The sequence below is a fragment of the Podarcis gaigeae genome (assembly GCF_964106915.1).
Source record: "Podarcis gaigeae genome assembly, chromosome: 2".
In the NCBI taxonomy this organism is placed as follows: domain Eukaryota; kingdom Metazoa; phylum Chordata; class Lepidosauria; order Squamata; family Lacertidae; genus Podarcis; species Podarcis gaigeae.
This window is the reverse complement of record NC_139679.1, coordinates 37,579,984-37,606,096: the sequence shown is the minus strand read 5'-3', so window position 1 is coordinate 37,606,096 and position 26,113 is coordinate 37,579,984. Positions and strand designations below refer to the sequence as shown.

At 45.4% G+C, this 26,113-nt stretch overlaps 1 protein-coding gene across 1 annotated transcript; it reads left to right on the top strand.

Annotated features, from left to right (window-relative positions):
* The first annotated feature begins 4,104 nt into the window (after positions 1–4,104).
* Positions 4,105–25,886, top strand: ST6GALNAC1 (ST6 N-acetylgalactosaminide alpha-2,6-sialyltransferase 1). Its single transcript, XM_083725841.1, has 9 exons — positions 4,105–4,507; positions 12,879–13,698; positions 14,558–14,726; positions 18,424–18,595; positions 20,406–20,544; positions 21,293–21,396; positions 22,440–22,529; positions 23,384–23,483; positions 24,449–25,886. The coding sequence occupies exons 1-9, from the start codon at positions 4,392–4,394 to the stop codon at positions 24,617–24,619; spliced, it is 1,881 nt and encodes a 626-aa protein (XP_083581967.1). The 5' UTR covers positions 4,105–4,391; the 3' UTR covers positions 24,620–25,886.
* The last annotated feature ends 227 nt before the right edge of the window (positions 25,887–26,113 follow it).

Sequence of the window (26,113 nt, the reverse complement as noted above, 5' to 3'; positions counted from 1 at the left end):
CGGTACATAGCGAATTTCAAAATGAAATTTGGAAAATTCCTGCGCCCATCGCACTTGTCTCTGGTTCAGTACTCTGGCCGTTCGCCAATATTCCAGGTTCTTGTGGTCCGTGCACACCTGAACCTTGTGCTGCGCTATTAGCAGGTGCCGCCATCGTCGAAACGCTTCATAAATGGCGAGCAGTTCCCTGTCATACACTGTGTAGTTCCTTTCGGATTTATTCAACTTCCGCGAGAAAAAGGCACACGGTCTCCAGTCCGACGCATCCTTCCCCGGCTGGAGCAGAACCGCCCCTACCGCTCGATCTGATGCATCTGTTTCCACCCTCATCGGTTTCTGTAGATCCACGTGCAAGAGCTGTTCTTCCGAAGCGAATGCTTTCTTTAGCTTTTCAAACGCTCGCTGCGCCTCTTCCGTCCATGCAAATTTCTTCTTACTACTGAGACAATCGGTGATGGGAGCCGTTAAGTGGACAAAGTTTTTGATGAACTTCCAATAGAAGTTTCCAAACCCCAGGAATCTCTGCACGTCTTTCCTGGTTCTGGGTGTCTTCCATTCCAGTACCGCTTGGACTTTGCTAGGATCCATGGCCAATCCCTTGTCTGACAAACGGTACCCCAGGAATTCCACCTCTCTAGTATGGAACTGGCACTTCTCCAGTTTGACCCACAGCTGGTTTGCTTGCAGTCGGCTTAGGACCTCTCGGACCTCTCGGACATGCTGCTCTTCGTCCTCTGAGTAGACTAACACATCGTCTAAGAAGGCTACACAGTTCTTATAGAGCAAAGGTCCCAGCACGTGATTCATGAATGATTGGAAACAGGCTGAGCCCCCCTGTAGTCCGAAGGGCATAACGAGATACTCAAAGGCCCCCAAGGGGGTGAACATGGTAGTTTTCCATTCATCCCCCTTCCTCACCCGTATCAGGTTATACGCCCCCCTCAGGTCCAGCTTGGTAAAAATCTTTCCTTTCCTCACCCTGGTCAAAATGTCGTCAATCCTGGGCATGGGGAAGGCTACTGGTTCTGACACCGAATTGACGGCCCGAAAGTCCACTACAAGCCTGGGCTTATTAGTGTCTTTTTTGTCCACAAAAAACACTGGGCTGCCCCCCACCGCTCTTGACTCCCTGATGAAACCTCGTTTCAGGTTCTTGTCTATGAACTCCCTTAACTCCTGCATCTCCCTGTCTGACATGGCGTACAGCTTGCCCACTGGTACCAGCTCCCGGGAGTAGGTTGATTTGACAGTCAAAGGGTCTATGCGGGGGCAGTCTATCTGCTTCCTTCTCACTGAAGACGTCACTCAGATCGGCGTATTGTCGGGGTATTTCTCCCTTTTCCCCCACCGCCATCCCTGCAAGACTGGCCCTAGCCAGCCCCTGCATTTCTCTTCCCTTGCAGTGCTCTAGGCAACCCAAAAGAGACTGTCCGCTGGTGCCATCCCACTAGTGGGTCATGTAGCGCCAGCCAGCTCATTCCCAAGATGATGGGAGGTCCCGCTAGTGTGGCTACATGAAAAGCAATGACTTCCGTGTGTCTTGCCACTCTCATTGTCATGGGGACCGTCTGTTGGTTCACTTCCCCTCCCAGCAGTTCCCTCAAGTCAATCGTTGTCACCTGCAAGGAAGGAATTAAGGGCAGGGTTTGTATTTGGTGTTCTGACGCAAACTCCTTACTCATAAAATTGCAGGAGCTGCCTGAGTCTAAGAGGGCTTTTATAGTAAGTGGATGTCTGTTGGATAGCTCTAGCAGCACCTCCACGACGAGAGCAGCTCTTGGGGGTTCAGGCTTGGGCACGTTCACTGATCCTTGGCCTGACTGCTGTGCCCTGTCGTTGGCAGCCAGGCGTTGGCTTTTACTTGCTCCTTAACCCCCTCCTCCTCACTCCCAACAGCCCCCACCATTCCTTGCCATCCCTTCCTTTGCGGGCAGACCCTGGCAAAATGTCCTGGCTGTTGGCAAAGGAAACATTTCTTGCCGCTCTTCCCTTCCTTCTTCCGCCCTTCGTTAACATTTGAAGTTCCGTGCGGGCTTGCTCCTCTAATCTCCATCGGTTCCACTGGCGGGGAAGGTTGCGCCGGCATCTCAGGAATGCGGAAATCATTCCAACGCTCTCCTCTCCCTTCCCACTTCTCCAGCGCTCTCGCCTCCTGGCGCGCACCAATCGCAAGCGCTGCCTTGGTCAGCTGATCCATGGACTCAGGACGGGGCGCGCGGGAAAGTTCATCTTTCACTGCTGGGGCTAGACCTTCTTCAAACAGCATTTGTATCGGGTCCGAAGACAGATCCCACCCCAATTTATGTATAAGCATGGTAAACTCTGTCCAATACTCTCTGACTGATTGATTTTCCTGTTTGCACGCCATTAACTGTCTGCGTACCACACCCTGTTCAATCTGGCTGGAAAACATCAAGTCCATCGCACCAAAGAATTTCCTCAAGTCTTTTAAGGCGCTATTATTGTTTGCCATCAGGGGTCTCACCCAATGTCTAGCCCCTCCCTTGAGGTGTCCAATCACAAAAGCCAATCTCAATTCCTCATCAGCAAAGTCATCGTGTTGCAGGTTTAGTGCATATTGCATCTCTGTCTTAAAGGCTTGGTAATTCCTTGAATCACCCCCAAATTTCTGTACCAACCCAGGTACCTTCCTTCCGATGGGAGTGGGTTTCCGCTGTGCATCCTGCGCCCTCCTTTCCTCGAGCCGCGCCGTTAGCAGTGCCAGCTGGTGCTCCAAAGCTCTGTTTCTCTCCTCCAGAGTTGGTCCCCCTCCAGCTCCTCCTGCTCCTCCGGCTCCGGTTGAGTTGCTCATGATGCCTCTCCTTCGCACAAGCAGTGTCAAAGACTGACGGATTGCTGTAATGGGAAAAGGGGGCTGCTCATGCGTAAGCGTTTAAAGCCTCCAAGCTTTACCATCAGTTCCTAAACTTTCCCAGTCCGAAGAGCCATGGGTGTGTGGCTACCTCAATCGCTGGCAGAATCCATCAGTGGGCGTTTCCGGAATTTACTCCAACATAAGAGTTCCTTGACGGAAACTCTTCTTCTGGATTCTCTGCATGACAGTTTCCTCCGCGGAGTGGGCGTCCCCAGCGGAGGTCCTGAGCCCTCCCCGCTATTCTCACTGGAAACATCTTGGAGCCCTTCCTCCGATTGAGTTTCTGCAGGAACTCTCCCTCTCCCCCTACTGGTTCCTTCCTCCGCATCCGAGGCTCTCCTAGCCTCCTTGAGCCCTTCCACCACCTGACTCTCCGATGGCAGTTCCCTGACAATATGGATAAACTTAATGTGCCCCATAATATTGTTAGTACAGTGGTACCTCTGGATGCGAAAGGGATCCATTCCGGAGCCCCGTTTGCATCCTGAAGCGAACGCAACCAGCGTCTGCGCAGGTTGCGATTCGCCGCTTCTGTGCATGACATCATTTTGAGCGTCTGTGCATGCGCGAGCGGCAAAACCCGGAAGTAACATGTTCCATCACTTCCGGGTCACCGTGGAGCGCAACCCGAAAACACTCAACCTGAAGCATATTTAACAGGTATGACTGTATAATAAAGAAAGATTCTGTGTGAGTGGACTTCTGCATTGATAAATCCCCTTCCTCTCATCTCCACTGCAGCCTCCCCATCCTCAATCTGCTGTAGAGGGTCGTCCTGTCCATCTGGTCCCCCTCTCCCTGAATTAATGAAATTCCTTAATGAAAATGCACATTTCTTTACAAACCCTCAAGAAGTGTTACACCTTAGATCTGATGCAGGAAGTCCCACTGAGTTCAGTGGGGCTTACTACCAAGTAACTTCAGTACAGGATTATAGCTTGTAGTTCCCCTTCCTTGTGAACACAGCTACTTCTTCCTACACAGAGACAGAGAGAAACTAACAGGAAAAGAAGACAGAATGCCTGTGTTGTCTTCAGGTAGCTGTTTCAGAGAGGGAAATTCGGCAGGTGCAGCTTGTTTTGCAGGAATAAGATGAAGCCACATCTGCCTAAATGTCCTCTTTTTAATTTTTTAAAGGGAACAGAGCCCTGTTCCTTTCGCCATCTGCTCACATTTTATCTGTTCAGGTAATATTTACCTGCAGCAAACAAGCCTTTTTCAAGAGGATAATCAAAGAGCACTGTTTATGGGGCTAAGGAAATGTGTGAAACCCACCTGTTTGACTTGCGGGTGTTTCTCTGCTTGCAAATTCTGCCCATAAAATCACTAAGCCAGACATGAGGAAGTAACCCTTCTCTGCCCTTTTGGCAGAAGAATGAAGCTGAGCTGCCCTTGAGCACCTGAATGGAGTGTGTGCCTTGGGGATATCAGAGGAGCTGATTTGTAGCTTTCGTCAGTCTGCAAAGTACCTGTGGCAAAGAAGGCAGAGACTTCCTGAGTTTTCTAGTGTGAAACCATGAGATCAATCAGGAGGTGGTGTCCTAGAGAAACCAGGCTGCTTCTCATAGGCTTCTTGTTCCTTGTTCTCTCTTTTGCTGCCTACATTGGCTTTACTGAAAAATATTCATACAGGTAAGAGGAGATCCCTCTCCTTTTCAGATGAACCTTATGTGTTGCTTCCTCTGATAAGCTTAGCTGGTCTTTCCTTATACTGAAATGCTTAGTGTATCATACTTACCCATGTAATCTCTCTTATGGACACGTAAAACTATTGCATAATATAAGTTAAGATAATATTTTCTCTGTCAGTGGCTCACTTTTATCTGCAGGGCCATAGCCAGCAATCCTTGCGAAGTCTTGATTGCTACGTTTCCAGGTAGGGCTTCAAATGAATTAATTCAGAAGTGTTGGCTTCATCATAACCAACAGCAACTTTGATAACGCCTTTCACATAATCTGTGTCTGTATCTATAAAAGGCTCACCTAGCATCACACACAGGTTGAATGAGAACAGCTATTTGTAAACATCAACTCACTTATAATGACTACATTCCTGAAATAATGTCCAAAAGGGGGAGATTTATAGTGAGTTTATGCAGATATAAGAGGAAATAATGAAAAATCAACTAATTCATTGAGTTAAATGACAAGAAGTCCTGCTCCCCCCCCCCCAGATAAGAATTAAGGATATGCAGTGAACATGAGGTATCTAAAAATTTAAAGCAAATTACTTCTGCTGTAACTAATAGTAAGTGGAAATAGCTGTGCCCCTTAATTTTTTCAGACACTCGGGATTAATCATATGTTGCATACCAATGCTTAAAAATACAGGCTGAGAAATACAAAAAAGGGTACATACTGGCTGCAGTAAAGCCCTTTTAGTTCTCACTTGGAAACGCCCTTTAGCTCTCCCATAGTTAACCCATTTGTGAAGGGTGCCTGAAGAGAATTTTCTGTCCTATGTGGGAGAAGCCTCTTGCTGCTATGAGTACATGAAGACAAATAATACTTGCTGCCTAGTGGTGGTTGTAGCCCTCAACGCTGCCAAGAAGTGCATGCTACTATTATTTGAGGCGTGCAGTTTTTTTTGTTCCATTTCCTGGGGTTCCTTCCTTTCCGTTCCCCTTGATTGAAGGGATAGAAAGGAAGCAGCACAATGTTCTAGAACATTGCTGACACTTCTTGCATCTGTCTATAACGGAAGGACAGAACTAGGGATGTAGGAAAGCAGCAGTTTCCATTCCGATCCATATTCATTGCAGTCAGCACTGTTTCCATTCCACTGCAGTTTCTACCAAATACTCCATTAGGGGTTTCACTGTCCTCTTTTTAACATAAATTAGATAGCGCTATTTTTATTGTAATTATATATGTATGTTTTTAATCAATGTTTTATATATTTATATTGTTTTAATTATACTTGTTTTTTAACGGTTGCTTTTTCTTCTATGTTTTTAGCTGTTATTATTTTCTTGGTAAGCTGCCTTAAGTCCCTGTCAAGGGAAAACTGTATTTTTCGCCCTATAGGACGCACTTTTTCCCCTCCAAAAATGAAGGGGAAATGCGTGTGCGTCCTATGGAGCGAATGCAGGCTTTCACTGAAGCCTGGAGAGTGACAGGCGTCGGTGCGCACCGACCCCTCTCGCTCTCTAGGCTTCAGGAAGCTATCCGCAAGCCTCACGCGCCCGGAGGGAGTTCCTGCGGGCTCGCAAGGCTTGCGGGCGGCAGCCTGCAGCACGGGGCGCCCTCCGGAGGAGGGAGTTGCCGCTGGGCTCGCAAGGCTTGCGGATAGCAGCCAGTTCTGGGGGCTGGGGTCGGGGGAAGCTTGGGCTTTCCCCGCCCCAGCCCTATTTTTTTTTTATTCATTCCCCCCACCAAAAAAAATGAGGTGCATCCTATGGGCCAGTGCGCCCTATAGGGCGAAAAATACGGTAAATAAATATTGAATAGTAATGATAAATTATATATCTATTTACGTAACACAGAGCTGGATTCAACTATATGACTTTTAGGAGACATCTGAAGGCAGCCCTTTAGAGGGGAGTGTTCAATGTTTGAGGTTTTATTGTGCTTTGAATATGTTGTTGGGAGCTGCCAAGAGTGGCTGGGGCAAACCAGTCAGATGGGCTGTGTATAAATAATAAAATTATTCTTGTTATTCTAAGTGCTTTAGGGGTACTCTCACTTTGACTCAAGAAAATCACCATTTTATAGTTCAAATCGGGAAAAATAAATACAGTAAATGGACAAAAGTACAAAGCTTCACAAAATGGTTAGGGGTATGTGTACCCCTGCGTCCCCCCCAGAAAAAAAGCACTGGTTATTATTAATTATTAACTAACCTTTTCTGCTAGTGGAAGCCAGCTTAAGGGCTCCTGTCAGCGCAATGGGGCTTTCCCCCTCTCTCCTCCCCCAACTCTGCTCTGGAAGGTTAGGAGAACCTGAAGAACACTGTGCAGGGAGAGAAAAGGGGAAATCATTCCCCCTGGAAAGAGGAAATGCTTGCGCTGTTGAAACAATTGCCTAGGCATCATTTGCAGATCAAATTATTTAACAGTTTATTGAAAGAATGAAACTGAATTCTAAAATATGTTTTGACCTGGGTGTGGATTAAACAGCTCGATGATAAGGAGGGGGTAGCCTCTGTTTTTTGCTGTTTGGGAGTACAAATCCCATCATTTGTGACCATGGGTCTTGCTGGCCTTGATTATTACATTTATTTACACCCTGCCTTTTCCCCTGATGGGACTCATGGCTTACAGATAAAAAGGAGAACCACTAAATACATAGGGGGAAACCCATCATTTAAAAAATAATAATTGAACACTGATAGATTAAAACTACAGTGGTACCTCGGGTTAAGTATTTAATTCGTTCCGGAGGTCCGTTCTTAACCTGAAACTGTTCGTAACCTGAAGCACCACTTTAGCTAATGGGGCCTCCCGCTGCTGCCGGAGCATGATTTCTGTTCTCATCCTGAAGCAAAGTTCTTAACCTGAAGTACTATTTCTGGGTTAGCGGAGGCTGTAACCTTAAGTGTATGTAATCTGAAGCGTATGTAACCTGAGGTACCACTGTATATACATATATAAAATCTATGAAAAACCACACAAATAATTACAATAAAATCAGAACAGCACCATCCCAACATGCGCCAACCTTCACCTACCACAGATGCACAGTAACTAATTTAGAAGAAAATCAACAGCTATTGCCAATAATTGGCAGCCATCTTGTGACTTCTGACAACTCAGAATTGTGAATGCAAACATGACCAAAGGAAACAGCCTTGAAAGGGAGAAGAGCAGTAAAACTTTAAATATGAAGGGAGGAAGGTGTTTAGCCTGGTCAATGTAAATAAGTGATCAAAGCGCTTGGAGGGGCCCACCTCTGTCCCACCCCCTGTTGCCCTCTTGCCTCTTAGTGCCCCCTGGGTAATCCCATTGCCCCCCAGGGGGCAGCACCAGCCACCTTGGGAACCACTGAGCTAAAGGGTAAGTACTGCAATTCTCACATGCTTTTGCTAACAAGTGGCCCCATAAGGTGGAGCATGGGGTTGAAAAACTTCCACAGGTGGTTTCATGGGATAGTTGGGCGTGATCAAGTGAGAAGTGATCAACTGATAATTAACTGACTGGCCTGGTAACCCTATTGTCGTTTCAAAACTGTACTTTCAACCTAAAGCTTTAATCATTACCAGATGTCCAGCACAGTTTAAATCAATAAATCATTCTTTGCAGAGATGGTTCAAGCCTGTCACTTTTGGAGTACAAGCCATTCCTCCTTTTAATTGCATACCTACAATTATTTACAATGGTATCCCGACTTTAAGGCTGCTGCACTTGGCAGCCATCTGGTGCTCGATCTGTTTGCAGAAGGGCTGTGCATACAATTGCATTTACTCAGGCGTGTCCGAGATTTAATTTAGGGTCAGAGTTGTGCATGAGCTTAGACCTTGTGCTGAACATATCAAAAGACAGAGTAACCTTTAAAGTTTATTGAAAAGAGGTGGAAGATAACACAGAAATGCAAGGCCTCTATATAAATCAAGGGTTGCTCCAGCAGTACGTCCTGTGGTGGGTCAAGTTACCATTGTTGTTTTGGGGCATGCTAATAATTCTCTCTCCTGTGCTGGTCCTTGTAGTCTAGAAGTTATTAGAACGGTGTGTTGTTTAGAAGGGATCCCTGTTCCGACTTAGAGCTCCAGTCTCCTCCGAAAGTTCGTGTGGAAGGAAGCTTAATGGTCACTTCCCTAGAAAGCATTATTCAGGGCCAGGTGGCATGTTGCAGCCCCATGAAGAAACCATAACAAGCGCCACCACTTGCCATTTATATACAGTGGTACCTTGGGTTAAGTACTTAATTCGTTCCGGAGGTCCGTTCTTAACCTGAAACTGTTCTTAACCTGAAGCACCACTTTAGCTCATGGAGCCTCCCGCTGCTGCTGTGCCGAAGCACAATTTCTGTTCTTATCCTGAAGCAAAGTTCTTAACCTGAGGTAATATTTCTGGGTTAGCAGAGTCTGTAACCTGAAGCGTATGTAACCCGAGGTACTACTGTACTCCAAATTGTGCCACCGGGTAGACAAAGTCATTGGGGTGAACGGTGCTGGCACTGAATGGAGCCACTGTGAGGCAGGAGCATTCTTCAACCGTTTACATAATTTTGGGGGAAGGAGGGGGGGTGATTTAACATTAAGAACACTTTATACTCTCAACAAAATGAAATAAATAACAAAAACGAATTCTTGAGCTTCAAGAGGCATACTGTATTGCCAAGAGGGAAGAGACAACTGAAGCGGGGGATCCGGCAGTCTTCCTTGTAGCTGTAGGAGGGCAAGGTGACATGGTAGAGGGTGCCTGTTCTCAACATCAGATTCTATCAAACAGTTCTGTTAAATCTCTGCTTCTCTTTCTCCCAACCTTCTCAAACAAAAAAACAAAAACTGCCATGGGTGGCTTTTCCCGAACTGCAACATTGAAGTCTTATGATATCATCAAGGCCTCATTCTTACAGAAATGTCATGGAGATACAGATATGTGACAAATGCCCGTGTGATTGCGGTTCAGTGGGAGTTCAGTAATTCTCAGTGACAGAAAGTTTCCCAAGAATAGCCAGCACCACAGCCCCATTAACCAAAGACCAGCAGTATTTCTCTTGTGCTTTGCTGAATGACATGGGCACATTGTGTGCCCTGGCTCTTTTTCAGAGCCCCAGCAATTGGGAGATGATTGATGCACAGAACCATTATTTTGTTTGGGGACAGAATTTTACTTACTTATTTTTTTAAAAAAAAAACCCTCTGGCAATGTGCTATGATGGATTATCTTCTGGCTAGCTGCCGCTCTGCAGGTTTGTGCCAGCACAACAAACAGTTCCAACTGCATGTAACCTGTGCGATTGCATGCAGTAGAGGCAGTGGGGACTGTCTTACAAACATTCAGGACTCAAGCAGATAAAGTGCTTGCACCCCTTTTTTTTGTTGGGGGGGAATCTCCTCACCTTGTGCTAGTACACGCCTCTCACTCACCAATAATTCCACTTATCTGTGAATACAACCACACCTGGGTAAATGAATTTATCTCGCCGCCAGCACCAGCAAAGATACTGGTACAAGGTGAAAGTATCTTCATTGGCTTGGATAAGAGATGCAGTTACCAGTCCATTAGATGATATTCCCAGCTGCTTCAAGACATTAGCACAGAGCTTTCCAAACTCTGTGTTGTGACACGTTAGTGTGTTGGCTGCAGTGTGTAGGTGTGTTGCACAAACACTCCCTACACTCCTCCTGGGGCTGGAAAGGGGCTACTTTAACCTCTAGTTTGCTAGTAGAATGGAATTACTGTGTTGTGAAATGATGCATGTCCAGAAAGTGTGTCACCAACATGAAAAGTCTGGAAAGCTTTGCATTAGCAGGACACAAAGCCGAGAGCAGTGATATTACTACTTTGCAGCAAGTCCTTTCCCCAAAGGATTATTCCTTTAACCCCATACTCTTTCTTAATGCATTAAACAAGTTGTGCTGCAGCCATGTTGCTTTCATACACAGAATATGGGTTGTCGTTTTCTCAGGAAGCCTAGTAAATAACAGCATATTGTCAAGGTTGCATTCCTGCCATGGGCTGTATTCGGAACAGCCTTTGAAAACACTTCTGAAACATCCATTAGGGCAGAATACATTTGCCAAAATGTTGATGTGTCCCAGCTTGTTCAGATCACTTCTTGTTGCATAGGTTAAAAAGATCTGTGCTGGTCGCCCGGTTGTTTCTGAGCAGAGTCCAAGTTACTTAGCTAGAACCTTTAAACTAGGCATAAACAACTTTTTTTCTTCTCAAGGGCTGTATTCCCTTGGGAGTGATCTGTTAAGGGGCCACACATGCTATGTGTGTGTGTTGTGGGGAAAGGTGGACTAATTTCATGGGAGCCAGACTCCCAGCTCCCACCATGCTGCCCAATAGTAATAATAATAATAATAATTTATTATTTATACCCCACCCATCTGGCTATCTGGCTGGGTTTCCCCTGCCGCTCTGGGCAGCTTCCAGCAGAATATTAAAATACAATGATTCTAGATCCTTATTTCATCATCTGGCTGCAATTGTGGATGGCATGGGAGAAAACCAGCTGATGAGAAGAAGAAAAAAGAAAAATGCAATGTCATTTGAAATGGGAACGTTTAAAGGGCTAGATGTGATTCCCATAGAGGAAAAATGCCCCAAAGAGAAGGAAATGGCTAGAACAATCTACACAAGCCCTAAGAAGCCAGAATTGCTGTGCCCCATGGGTCATCCTATTTGGGGAAACTGTGCAGCTGTTCCACTGTGGCGTAGGTTTTTTGTGTGTTTTTTTAAGATTACGTTTCTGAGCTCTGAAAAAAGAAAGAAGATGAACACAGACAACATGGGAGGAGCTTGATTTGTTCGCAACGACATGCAGGTGGCTCATTGCTATTCCCAGTAAATGCCCAGTTTGGAAGCAGTTTACATAGAAAGAGGGGGAAATACTGTTAAAAGTCGGGGGCGGGGCGGGGGGGGATAAGGAAGAAACAGAACAGGAAGGAAGGGAACCTGATGGCATGGAAGAATGGGACAGCTGCAAGGCATGGTGGGGGCTGCAGGTTGCTCATCTGTGCCCTACATGGATTGAGACCCAAGTATTCCTGTTTCTGCCTACTCTCATATTCATCTTGCTGTGATATAAAGTTATGCCCTTCTTCTGGTGCAACCTCCTTCAGGCTGCCAACTAGGAAGAAGGTGTTCTCCCCAAAAAGACTCCTTTGGCTGGCACCCACATCACAGTCATCATGGCGCCAGGCAAAGGTTCATTTATTTACCCAGGCATTTTGTGGTTTATCTGTGCACTCTTGGCTTTATGTCTGCATTTATAGTTTTATTGGAGCTGTATTTCATTTCTAAAACAAATATGTATTTCATTGGCTTTTAACAGTAACAAAAGAAACATAACATGAAAAAACAACAACACATGAAGTACATAATATTGGGATGCCAGTTACAAAAGGAACAGTAAGGAGCAGGCATAATAGCTTCACGGATTGCTCTCCATAGAGATGTGTGTATTGTAGCAAGTTGCAATAACTGCTGAATTACAAAATTTTAACATGTTTATCTGGAATCTTGTTTTTTATGAAGGGTGATATACAAATCTTTTAAATTTAAATCACTATCACGACCAACATGATACCAGTCTTCCACAAAACCAAACCTATAATGCCATGTTAACAATGCTATGCACCCACTACTGTTTACCTTGGCTCCAGTGTGCTTCCACTGCTAGTGTTTGAAGATGAGTACACACGTTAGCCACAATCCATCTGTATCCTATAGTTTCTCGAGAAACACTCCAGTTGGATGTGTTTTCCCTCAAAGCAGCTTCTGTCTGATTTGAAAATGCAAATCTGAGGTGTGTACAGTCTCTGTGCATGCACGTGCACTGATGACAGCACATGCGCAGGCAAAAGTTTATTTGAACAAAAGTTTGGCAGGGGGAGCTACAGGGGTGGGGAAACAAATCTGGTATTGCATATTTGGAGAAAACATCCCCACTTGCGCAGTTGTGTAGAACAATGTATAAATGTGATTTGAAATGATCTCACTGCAGCTTGTCCCGCCAATGTGTACATAGCCCAAGTGTATTTATACACTTGGCTTTTTTGTCTGAATGTGTTAAAACCCAGCCTCAGGGAGGGCTTACTTGTTATTTGTTTAAATCCATAGAATCCTCCTGTCACCTTTCTACAAATCCAAATATCTGCATGCCACTCCTTGGCATCACAGGTGCATTGGGGGAGAATTAATTATAATGGCTTATTAAAGGTTGTAAACAAGGGGTCGAGAGTTCAAATCTTGGGGCCTCCATAACACGGCTTCCATGATATTGTCAAGTTTAAGCAACTGTCTAGTACACTTCATACAAGTGGAACACAGTGTATAATTTGTATAGTTATCTATTGCTGTAACTATCTCTTTTTTAAACTACCTTTCAGCCATTTTCCTTACTTTCGCCGTGCTGGAAGCGTGCCACAAATAGACACCCGGCCTGCTACCCCAGAAGTGATGACTGCCAACAGGGAGACACCAAGGCCTCTCAATGTAATACTTGGCCCAAGAAGCTCCCCATTGGAGCAAGATGCTGTTAAGAGATTGGCAAATGGTGGCAACACCATGGACATCCGAGAGAAGCATGTGAAGGTCACCAGCCCATCAGAATCAACTGAGAACCAAGTCAGGGAGAGAGGTGTGATAGCAGCCAATCCAAAGCAAGTTGTGGAGAAACTCAGGCCCACAGCCAATGAGAATCAAGCTAAACACAAGACTGTGACAACTGCAGCTGGTCAAAACCGTGCTGGGGGTCTGAATGCAACCCCCACTGTGTATAAGAAAAAAAGTGAGAAGCGTGTGACATCAACATCCAGTCCAAAGGAAGAGAAAAATAAGTCGGAACACAAAGGAAATGAACGAGCTGAGGCTAAATATGAAGCGCCAGCATCCAATCGAAAGCTGGATGAGGAAAGAGGTGCAAAAACAGCATCCAATCAAAATGCCACACCACAACCCACTGCAAGCCACACCAAGGGGAAAGTTTCCAGAGAAATGGACGTAGCTAAAAAGAACCAGAGTTTAGTTGATTCTCTTTCTGTTGTCGCAGATCACAATGTCTCTATCCCTAGGCCAGGGGCTCAACAAGTCACACATCCAGTTCCTGCACCGACCCCCAAGAAAAGGCTTAAAGCATCTGACTTCAAATCTGAGCCCCATTGGGATTTTGATGACCAGTATCTCCTGGACAATTCAACACCAGCATCAGTGAGTTGATATAGCGTGACCTGGCCCTAAATGTCCTACAGATACCTTCATTTCATTGTTACACATACAGAATAATACAGAAGTATAGACCTGGCCTGGGCCATTTCAGTTCTCTATAGTCTGGGGCGTAATCAGACAAAAGAGTAGAAGCTGACTCTGCTAGGTGACATTCTCACCTGTTCTCTTCCCACTCTTCTAATCTTGGCTATAAACCTTTTTGGCATGAGGGTCCCTCCTAGGTTCCTACAGTGTTTTAAACACCTGTTCTGGTTTGAGTTGAGGAATATAAATTAATGCACTTTAGACTGCTTATGGTGGCTTGGATTATTGTTCCTACAAAATAAGGTAAATAAATAAATCCATGGGCACAGAGAATTGGCATGAGAAGGGAACAGAAAGTCAAGGTTCCTTCTCTGGTCTAGTTTTCTATACGAAGGAAGGGTATTTTTTTAGTACAGAGGACCACTTAACATCAGCCTGTATCTGCAATCTCTGACAGGTTTAGCAGCCCAGTGAGATGGTCTAAAACTCATTTTGACTGTGTACACACCACCCATTTGCAACATATTTATTTTCCCCCTTGCCCAATAATCCTGGGAGTTGTAGTATAGCCCTCACCGAGCTACAGTTCCCAAGATTCGGGGTGTGGATGTGTGCGTGCATTCAATGCATGGTGTGTACACAAAAATCATTCAGATAATAGCAGCTCCCTTTGACTGAGACTGTCCAACAGGATTTTGCTAACGTAACTAACAGGATGTGGTTACCGTTATCAGTGTCAGTTAATATGGTTCTCTAAATATAGTCTCTCAAATAAACACCTCCTGACTTCATTCACCCTTTTTTTGTGTATTTTGAGAGCTGCCCTGATTCTCTGCGGGTCAAGGCTGACAAGTCTGATTGGCTGAAGGATCTCTTCCTGCCCAACCTCACTCTTTTCATGGACAAGACTCACTTCAGTGACAGCGAATGGGAGCGTCTAGACCATTTTGGCCCACCCTATGGCTTCATGGAGCTGAATTACTCATGTGAGTAACTCTTTGAAGGGGATGACAGAAAGAACCGAGGGTCAAGGGTTCTTCTCTCTGGGACATGTGCTCACAGGTCTTTCATTGAGAAGACCAACCCTCTTTCAAATTCCCCAGATGAGAACCTGCTCCCTGTCCCACCGGCATGTAATCTAGACACAGTCACCATTTCGAGAATTGTGAGGACTTTTGCAGAAACCCAGGTTTAGGGCAAACCTGTTCACTCAGATTTACTGTAAGGCTTACTGTAAAGAATGCAGCAAAACAACATGGGAGGCAGCAGTTATGGGTTACCGGTCTCTGTAGCCACAGCAGGCGCTGTGATTCTCCAGTGGTTAAACTTCACCCCTGGACGCACACTCCATTGTCTATCGAGACAAACAGATGTAAAGAAGCAAGGATTATTTTGCTACAAGGTAGATAGTATCCTCAAATAGAAGCATTTCCCACCTTGAGGATGCTGGTAGCTTGTAAGTTATTTAGATGATGATGATGAACCAAGAGAGGACATTATTGGATTTTTCACTTCAAGTGCCAAAATGCCTTGAGGTAGCCTTAACAGAAATTGATTGGCCAAATGCGAAAGGAAGCATGGTTCCTGCGTCTTCGATGTTTGGGTAGAGGAGGGGAAGTGTAAGTGCACCATGCTGGAATTCCCTCTTGTGCCGAGCTCTTAAAGATGCAGGAAACTCGACTTCCGGTTGGCTCGCCCAATTATGGCGGACAGGAGTTCTTTCGCGGAAAGGGGGGAGAGCCGCTAGAGTGCAGCGGCACCCTGAAAAACCCTCAGATCGAGCATTCTGAGGACCTGGAGCTCCTGCGGGTGCCGGGAACGACTCCCCCGCTCCCCGGTAAGCTCTAAAAAGAGCGCCAAGTGCGAGCGGGGTTGGAGACGGTGGCACTGGGGAATCAATTCACTTCCTTAAAGATGTAGGAGACTCCCCCCCCCCGCCATGTCCTCTTTGGGTCTGGCCTCCCTTAGCAGAAGGTGCCTATGCGCTCCAGGTGTGCTTGCGCATTTGGTAAATGAGTGTGGTGAGGAGCATCTTGAGCATCAGTGCAAATGCATCCTTAAAGTAGAAGGCTGTAGAACAGGGTTTCCCAAACTTGGGTCTCCAGCTGCTGTTAGACTACAACTCCCATTATCCCTAGCGAGACAGACCAGTAGTCAAGGGTGATGGGAATTGTAGTCAAAAACAGCTGGAAACCCAAGTTTGGAAAGCACTGTTATAAAAGGAGACTCCTTCATTGGAAGGGGCTTTTCAGCAGGGCTGGAGGACCTCTGGGCTGCAGAACTAATTAGGTCTGGCACAGGCCCCAATTTGGCCACCGGGTTGCGTCCTCCCAAAAGTCATGCTCACCTGCTGTCATATGTGATGACAGCATAGAGAGAGCAAACCAGCTGGGATCAGCTGCACTTCTGGATTCCCTGTGGGGGACTCCAGCAGAAAGCAGAGAAGAAAGTGAAGCTTTAAGTTAGCACCCAGCTGCTGACAGACACTGACGTCAAGCCAGGGGAAGTCCTTTGCCAGACAATCCCAGCTCCAAGTCAGTGCCTGTCAGCTGACAGGCATAAGGGTGTCAGGTGGTTGAACAGGTGAGCAGGCACCTGCTGAAATTGCCTCCTGAGGGTGGGAGAACCCAGGATCTGGCCCAATATATTTACTTAAAAGTACTAAGATGGTCAGGAAGTGTTATGTACTGAGTTGAATAGGATCCAAACTGCAGCAGTCTGATTGGTCCTAGAACAATAGGATCCAAATTGCAGCAGTCTGATTGGTCCTAGAACAATAGGATTCAGAATGCAGCAGTCTGATTGGTCCTAGAACAATGCAGCAATATGATTGGTTGGCAGGAACCACCCAATCATGCTCCAGATATAAGTGAATCCACAACCTGATTGGCTTACAGTAGAATTCCAGAATTAGCCAATCATGTGCAGCCCATTGTGTAAATAATGTATATAAAGCAGATACTTTGAGGGGACATTCATTCAATCCTCCTCACCACTATGAGCTGAATAAAGAGCATGAAATCACTTTGCGACTCTGAGTATATTTCAGGAAGTCTTTCAGGAAGCATTCCAGATAAACACCAGGGTGAAGAAATGTCATAATAGGGATCTCCTTTTAGATAAAATTTATGCCAACTTTTACCCAACTGCGGTAATAAACCTTGAAAAAGTTCGGTTTGGCATACACTATTACTCGGCTATATAGAATGGAATCTGTTTTGCATTACATTAAGCTGGATTCTGGTAGTGATGAGGCTCCCCTGCTTTGGCGGCAGGAGCTGTGTGCCCTCGACAATATTGTGGATTCAGCAATGCTGTATGTGCTTGCTGAACTTCAGGCGTATGATTTATGACTTTCCTGTTCCAGCAGGCATTTTAAGTTAGGGCTTGGTTTTAGGATACATTTTTATTGTTTCATTTTCTGTATGGTTTTTTTTAAAAAAAGTACACTGCTTAGAAATGATAATGATTAAGCAGTATATAAGAGTATTAAATTTAAAAAATAACAATAAAGGTAGAATCCCAGGAGGTGTGGGGTTCCCCAGTGCTTTCAAAGAATTGTAGAGTTGGAAGGGATCCTGAGGGTCATCATCTAGTCCACCCCCCTGCAATGCAGGAATCTTTTTGCCCAGTGTGGGGCTGGAAACCACAATCCAGAGATTAAGAGTCTCCTTCTGTACCAGCTACGTTATCTATGGGATCTTTGACATGTCTGCTACATGTATGACTGCCTCCACCTTGGGCAAAAGTCATGGGTGTGTCTGAGGTGCATTGAACCTATGTTCTTATGCTCTTAAGCCCTTAATGAAATAATGCATTATCTGTCGAGATAAGGGTTAACCAAATAAGGGATACTTTGTTTGGGGAAAGCTGCAGAAGAATGTCCTTTTATAAACTTTAGAGCTTCATGAGATAAAATAAATTTGCACCTCATATAAAGCATCTCTGTGTTCTTTTGTCAAGGTCAAACACTTGTTTAAAAATTCATAGCCCACCTTTCCATGTATTTTATTTTTTTTAATAATTCCCAAGGCAGCTTACGGTAAATATTTTTAAAAAACCAAAACCAGAGATGCTTCAGAATTTTGAAAGCTATGTGAACCTCTGTTTGTAAACCGAGCCTGCACAGTTTGTGCTATTGCACATTGGGTATATCAAAAAGCTTGCAGGATTTTTTATTGTTCGAATAGGAGTGTAGTGGGCATTGCAATGGGGTGGGGGAGAGCAAGGAATCTAAATGTGCACTAGACACGCCCTCCCAGTGGCGTAGCGTGGGGGGTGCAGGGGGGGCTGGCTGCACCGGGCGCAACATCTGGGGGTTAGGGGGCGCAAATCCACGGGTTAGGGGGCGCAAATCCACGGGTTAGGGGGCGCAAATTACTTGCCTTGCCCCGGGTGCTGACAACCCACGCTACGCCACTGCGCCCTCCCTGTGTACAGATAGCAACAATTCAGCAGCTGCTCCACTGTCTGCAGGTATGGACTTCTTACAAAGCGATGTCTGCAAAAGTGAAAATGGCAGCAGTTCAGAGGCCAAGCCTAAGACAAGCTGGCAGACTTTAAAGTGCTCTGATTCTGTTCTGTTCCTGTGCCTTACTTCCATCCTACGCCCTAACCAGTTCAGAGCTGTGAGTGTTTACTGCCTGCCCTTCATGCTGAATAAGGACGCCTTTTGTCTTTCAGTGGTAAAACAAGTCATCACCATGCTTCCCCCTAAACCGTACCACCAAATTCTCTTTGCACACAACAGCAGCCAGACTTCCAGGTGTATCAGATGTGCGGTGGTAGGGAATGGGGGGATACTGAACAACTCCAAAATGGGCCAGGAGATTGACTCCCATGATTACGTGTTCCGGTAAGAGGAACTGCTGTTTTCCTGTGTTCTTCTTCTGCCTATCTATCTATTTAGATGTTTAGCCCTTCCTAAACAAGTAAAGGGGGATGCGGGTGGCGCTGTGGGTAAAACTTCAGTGCCTAGACTTGCTGATTGTATGGTCAGCGGTTTGAATCCCCGCGGCGGGGTGAGCTCCCGTCGTTCGGTCCCAGCTCCTGCCCACTTAGCAGTTCGAAAGCACTCTTAAGTGCAAGTAGATAAATAGGTACCGCTTTATAGCGGGGAGGTAAACGGCGTTTCCATGTGCTGCGCTGGTGCTGGCTCGCCAGCTGCAGCTTCGTCACGCTGGCCACGTGACCTGGAAGTGTCTTCGGATGGCGCCGGCTCACGGCCTCTAGAGCGAGATGAGCACGCAACCCTAGAGTCGGACACGACTGGCCCGTACGGGCAGGGGTACCTTTACCTTTACCTTTAAACAAGTAAACAAAAACAGTCTAAGGTAGCTTAACAGCATTGTTAAAACAGTAACGTGTGTGCACGTATTTTTGTGTGCATATGTGTGTTTGTGTATATCAGAAGTCAACGAAAGCATAATCCATGAAGTGCCAGAAGGATAAAGCCAGAATTAAAACTGGCATCTTCTCTCAGTACTGAAGGATCGAGATTATCTCCCCTCAACAGTCTGGAGATTGGCAGAAAAGTGCTGTGTAAAGCCAATCTATGACAGAAAGTCAGTCACAAGGAATGAGCTAACTGATGTCTGTGTCTGTTTTTAAACCTGCACATGATCGTAGTTTGGGGCAGACAGGATTGGGGACGGGGAGCTAAAAAAGTTCTGTTTCTCTTGCCTGCTTGAGTAAGCTTCCTCTTTTTTTGCCTGTATGGGTAATCCTGCAGAAATTGTTTACTGGTCACTATAAAAGGAAGCCTCAGAGAACAAGGAGGGGCTCAGCCTTTGGGAGAGATCCTGCTGCACCCCTGCGCAGGTGAATAAATTCTGTCTTTCCTCTGAAAGAACCCGTGTCTGTCATTATTGACTGGGAGAAATCCTGCAACAGTGCTACAAAGCCTTCTTGGTCATCTACTAAAAACCAATGTTATAAGTCAAAACTCGGGGGGGGGGGGGCGAGGTGAACTTCCATCAATAATTCTTTGAGCAAAAGAATGTCCTTTGAAAGTGCTTTCAATGTATAATGTAGGGATATTTGGGGCATCTAAAGGTAGGGAATCTTCTGATGGTGATGAGAGGGATGCTTCATACAGGAGAAGGTAGTCCTAGTTACAGGGCCGATTCACCAACACTGCTGTTTCTTTTCCAGGTAGTTTGAAAAATCTGAAACTGATGGTCCTAAACCAAATATTATGCACACAAAACGACCTTCTCTCTCTCTCTCTCTCTCTCTCTCTCTCTCTCTCTCTCTCTCTCTTCGGAGCCAACATCATTGACAACCTTTTTTAAAATTAAAAGTTATGGGGGATTCCCACACCTTATATACTGTATAATTTATTGCTTGTGTCTACATATAAATTCTATGCCAGGGTATTTGGAGTCTTCTCCAAATGTCAGGATGCTAACAACTATCCATTATACACCAACCTTGTGCATATGTGCAAAGATCATGGTTCCGATTAAGTTTCATTGTTCTGGCTTACAGAAAACTGAAATCACCTAGATATCTTTAACCTTTGGAGCTCCCTTCATCTAGAAACTTGCCCAAGTCACTTATTTTGTATCAAATATTGAAAACCACCCACCCCAGCAGCATGTTGTGAAATCCAGTAATCTGCTACAAGGCTAACTTTACAATGTTATATGGTCATTTTTGGCCAGGGTGAGTGGGGCCGTGGTCAAAGGTTTTGAGGAAGACGTGGGAACCAGAACGTCCTTCTACGGATTCACAGCCTACTCCTTAGTGTCTTCTGTCTCATTTCTGGGAAATCGTGGATTCAAGAAGATCCCCATGGGAAAGGTAATGCAGATTATGGCATATTAGATGTTTTCTCCCATGTGGGACAGCTAGTGGGGTTTTTAGAGAGGGGTCATTTAGATGAGAAAAATGGTGAAGGGGGAAAGGTTTATTGCCCACCCTCCAAGCTCCACATTAAAATCCAAGCACTGGTTTCTCAGTCTGTGACCACTTACTATCTATTGACATTAGGCTTGACAATAGATGAGCCTTTAACCCTAGTCCCAGCATGTGTTTCATGTTGCACAACAGCAGACCAGTCACTAAAGTGCCCAGTTCAGTTCTCCGCACAGGTTGAGCTAGCTGCTCTGGCACCCAGGGTGGGGGGAGCTAGCCACGGGGGGCGGGCGAGTGTCCTGGGGGGCGGCGCAGCAATGTCACCTCCCTCAGGGATGACACCCGGGGCAGACCGCACCCACTGCACCCCCCCTTCCTCCGCCAGTGGAACTTCTTGGGAGAGCCACACAGTACCTAGTTTATGTTGAACCTGAATAATCTGGGTTGTCTCTGGATTTTTAAATCGGCACTCCAAATTTTGTAGAGCTTTCCATTTTCTGTCATTTTGCCTCTCTTGTTCCACTGAGGTTGGCTGTGCCTCATTTACATAAATTATTCAGAATGAGGTCTGGATCAGAATATGGATTTTGTTTGGCCAGCACAGAGTGCCTACCCATTCATTAGTTGTACTCTGGCAGCACTTATGCTCCATCTGCTGCAACCCCTACCAGCGTTTGTGTGGCTTGTTTCCTAGGAGATCAAGTACCTTCATTTCCTGGAAGGGCCAAGAGATTACGAATGGCTGAAAGCTCTTCTGCTGAACACCAGAGTCAGGAAGGGATTTTTGGATGGCTATGGGTAAGAGATTTCCCCCTTTTGTTTTTCAGTCTGTTTCAGGACAATGTTCCTTAAGAGTTTGGCCATTTTAGTTTGCATTGGCAGAAGACCATGGGCAGATCCACACCATTCATTTAAAGTACATTCACATTTCCATGTGGCAGTCAACAAATAAGGTATCACTCCCTTCTGTTTAATACTACAGTTGACTTCTTCAAATATGGATACTGTAGTGAAAACAATTCCAGAGTTAAAGCACTGGATTCTCCTGCTATTTTAACAAGTACAGTGGAAGCTCGGTTATCAAATGTAATCTGTTCCAGAAGACCGTTCGACTTCCAAAACGTTCAACAACCGAGGCGCAATTGCTGGTCAGCAAAATCCATTGAAAAAATGGAGAAACATGCCTTGGAAGCCATTCAATTTCCGAGGTGCGTCCGAAAACGGAAGCATTCTCTTCCGGGTTGTTGGCGTTCGAAAGCCGAAATTTTGACTTCCAAAGCATTTGACAACCGAGGTTCCACTGTAGTTGGTGAATCTTCAACCAGAACTCCTGTGTATGCGGGAATGCCCACCAAAGATTGTAGTATGCGCTCTTGCAGGTACAGCCATGTCAACATAAAGGCTTGATTGAGGACATCATATGTCACATGGTCACTCCAGGAAGACCTGACGGCTGGAATATTGTCAGCAAAGAGTCCCATGCTACTGTGAATGAGCACAGGGCTTTTCTTTAGCAGCATTTGAACTCAGTGAGAAGAGAGCCTTTGGTCTCCTCATTCAATTTCTGTGTAAACACAACATCCTTGCCCCATCCCTTGATGACGCTTCATTTCTCCCCCTTCCCCCTTTTAAAAGCCACGTCCTCCTCGCCTCCTTTCCTTTTTTTTGGCAGCGCTTTTGCTTTGTTTCGAACAGCCGGTTCCCATACAGTTCTTAGGCACACCCTGAAAAATGGTGGCTGCCTACCACATCACCTAACTCATAGGAGAAGTGGCCGAACTAGTTCTTGCTTGAATGGCACGTGCTTGGCCTAAAAGGTTCTTTTCTGTTTCCATTCCCAGGCTATACCCTCGGGATAAATTTGGTAGCAATTTCACCCTGGATAACTACTTTGTCATTCATCCCGATTTTCTCAGATACATGAAAAACAGGTATGTGGTATGTAAAGTTAACTTGAATGATAAGGGATGCTCTGGGCTAGCAGGGTCCAAATAAACAAGCTTGTCAGGTCCAGTAAGGGGATAGGGCTCCTTGTCCTGGCATGATGGTGTCATCATTTATGAACAAGAACAGCTGCCACTGCCTTCAATGGTAGTTAGAGAAGCTGTACCCACTGACAGTCGGGGCTTTTTTCAGCCAGAGCTCTCTGGTACCGTGTCCCAGCACCTCTTGGGGAGGTGTTCATAGTGAGTTCCGGCACCTCTTTTTCTAGAAACATAGCACTGGATTTCTTCTGCACAGTTCTTAAAAACACAGGGCCCTTTGACCGAACGGAAAATGGCAACTTTTACAAATGAGGAGCATCCATTGTTAGGTTGGCTTTACAGTGGTACCTCAGGTTACATACGCTTCAGGTTACATATGCTTCAGGTTACATACGCTTCAGATTACAGATTCCACTAACCCAGAAATAGTACCTTGGGTTAAGAACTTTGCTTCAGGATGAGAACAGAAATCGTGCTCCAGCGGCGCGGCGGCCTCCACATTTGCTAAAGTGGTGCTTCAGGTTAAGAGCAGTTTCAGGTTAAGAACAGACCTCCAGAACGAATTAAGTACTTAACCCGAGGTACCACTGTATTGCTAAATTTTTTAAAATGTCACTTCTTTTACCTGCCTAAGCGGCCATCAGAAATTACAGGATGTGCTCCCACAATCAAATAAGGATGTAAGACAAGCCGTCTGTGCCCACAAAGCATCTCCAGCTAGCTTATTTACCTTTGTATCCTGTTGATAAAACTCAATAAAAAGAAACTTTTTTAAAAAAAAAAAATATCTCATACTTCAGGTTTCTAAGATCCAAAAGCCTAGACAAGTCCTACTGGCGGATCTATAGACCCACCACAGGTGCCTTCCTCCTTCTAACTGCACTCCATCTATGTGACCAGGTAAGAATTCAAAGGCGCCCCAAAGGTTGCTTCCAGACAATCTGTCTGTTGAATCTTCCTCCTGATTTGTTTGCACAAAGTTTACAGGGAGGTTATTTCATGCCGGCTATTTGCTGAACATTTGTTCTGATTTGTTTGCGGGGATCTTATACAATGTGGCATTCAACAAAGAAGTTTAGTTTGCGGAGTGGGGGAGTGAGTTTGTTGCACAAGAGCTAGAAATTAATTTCAGAACTTGACTGTGGCTGAATCCCACCCTCAGAAACCAGTGACGGTCTAGAAGTGCCCAGAGGTGATAATCTGAGCTGCAAGGGCTGCAAACACACAGCGGACAGGATTCAGCTAATAATTCCCATCAGCAGAAGCCGTCAACAAGGAATTCTGCTTGCGCTGTGGGGCTTCCTCCCCTTTTCATCCTCCATGCCCCCTTCCAATTGGCTGGGGGTGGTCTGGAGAACCCCAGGGACAACATGAGTGGGGATTGTTCTCTCTAGCAAGCTGATGAAACAGTCACATTAGTGTGACATTTAATTCCTCCCCATACCTTGGGGGTGTTAGGGATGTTGTCAATGGACAGGGTTGTATCAGCTGAGGCTGGTGAGGCCTAACCCCTTTCTAAATCCTGCCCTGCCAGAACCTCACAAACACACACACGTCAATGACGAATAACAGCTTTGGATGGAGATTGCTTTAGGTTGAGGAAAGAGCAAGGAAAGAAAAGGTTTTGAACATCCTCTCTGCCCATGCATTACTTCCCCAGCCTTCAAAACTGAACCCCGGGGCTGCTAATAATTTTGCAGCATTGCAGGAGACCCTAGTCACCATGGATCTTCCACAGCACGTCTCTGTGTGGGTTGCATTATTATTATTATTATTATTATTATTATTATTATTATTATTACTACTACTACTATAGCCCTCCTTTATCCTGTAGCTCCCCAATTATGGCTCTTGGCTTTCCACAGGTAAGTGCTTATGGATACATCACCGAAGGCTACCAAAAGTATTCGGATCATTATTATGACCAGAAATGGCACCGCTTAGTCTTTTATAGCAACCATGACTTTGATTTGGAACGGAGGACATGGAAGAAACTTCACGACTCGGGCATCATGAAGCTATACCAGCGATCCTGAGCGAGATGAAAAGGGAGCCCTTGTTCGTGGCAAATTTTGGAAGCTGAGATGGATCTGAGCCATATTTTCTATTATCATTTTGGTAGAGCGGGTCCTTGCCAACTAAAGACTTGGTTCTTGCAACAACAAATATCCGTCCCGCTGCACATGCAGTTTTGTTGGTTGCAGGACAAAACAAAAGACTAAAATGATATTACTGCTTGAAAACATTTTGATGGGGTTAATTATTCCCTGAGAATCCACTGTGAGTATGATGAGCCGAGTTGGCCACTGCTACCTGTGTTGGCTGGAAGGGGCCTCACACAGCATTTCCGCTATACTCTCTGGTCCGTTTTACTCCTTCCTGGTTTCAGTTCCCCACCAGTCAGTCTCTACTACAGTAGCTTAAACATTTGATTTACATCAGTGAAGAGCCCTTGCTTTTTCCTCTGTGTGTGTTGGCAACATGTCTTGATGCATTTGCCATCGCTTTGGTGAAGCCTATTCTCTCATTAGATGTTTTCCCATTAGATGTGCTCTGTCTCTGCTCTGGGAGACGATCCTGGGGCTTTAAGTTCTCAGTAGGGTCGCAAGGACTCATTGTTTCTCCGGCTCTGGAATCCAAGCTGTGCCACATTGCTCCAGGTTGCTAGGTGACCATCTCCATGCTGGCATTCTTCAAAGCTGAATAGGACCCTTTTCAATTCTCAAGAAGTTTTTGAAGTTTCTCTCTCCAGAGGCCCTTTCTCCCTTGCACTTCTCTGTTGTGGAAAGGGGATTACCTTGCAACTCCTTCATATCAGCAGGAGGTGATGGAAAATTCTCCCTTGACAACAAAGTCAGCTGCAAATCCAAGAAAACTCAAGGGCATAGAGACATGGACAAAGATCAACTGTCTGCATGACCGGAGCTGATTGCACCCCTGTCTTGCTTTTTTCCTACAAGACCATAGAACTGGTTTGGGATTAATCATTGTAGTCTCACTGGAGGAAAAATCCTGATCTCTTAGGATCCAGAAAACAGAAGGTTAAGATGCTGAATTTCCTTGAAGTTCAGGCTGGAGGGTGGATCCATTCTGTCTCTTAAGATAGTAGCCTATAGATATTGACACTATTTTTTATTTTATTTTTACAAAGCAGCTGATTGGTTTAACAGAGTTGTTAAAAATATAGTGCAAAGATACTATCAAATATTTGTTTCTGATTTATGAAAGGCCAGAGTAGATGCGATGCTTGTGATAAGAGGGAGAAAAGCAAGGAAAGAAAATAAAAGTGAAGAAAGTGAAGTACTTTTTTATTGCTGGGTTGTCCAGTTGTACTGGAAATCTACTTGTACAGGTATGCATTCCTATGCCCACTCCATTGCTCTTGGCGTCTGTTGCTACGTAGTTTGCTCTTATCCGAAAGTACTACCATGTACTTGTTTCTTGAGTGATATTTCTTAATCAGTGTTATAAGAAGTTAAAGTTGCATTTCTCACCTGGCAGTAAGCCTCAATGAACTCAATGGAACTTTC

Excerpts from the sequence above, each read along its gene's own strand:
- ST6GALNAC1 (XM_083725841.1), top strand. The coding sequence starts at position 4,392 with ATGAGATCAATCAGGAGGTGGTGTCCTAGAGAAACCAGGCTGCTTCTC. Across the intron at positions 13,699-14,557 it reads ACAATTCAACACCAGCATCA|AGCTGCCCTGATTCTCTGCG; the intron begins GTGAGTTGATAT and ends GTGTATTTTGAG. Across the intron at positions 14,727-18,423 it reads CATGGAGCTGAATTACTCAT|TGGTAAAACAAGTCATCACC; the intron begins GTGAGTAACTCT and ends TTTGTCTTTCAG.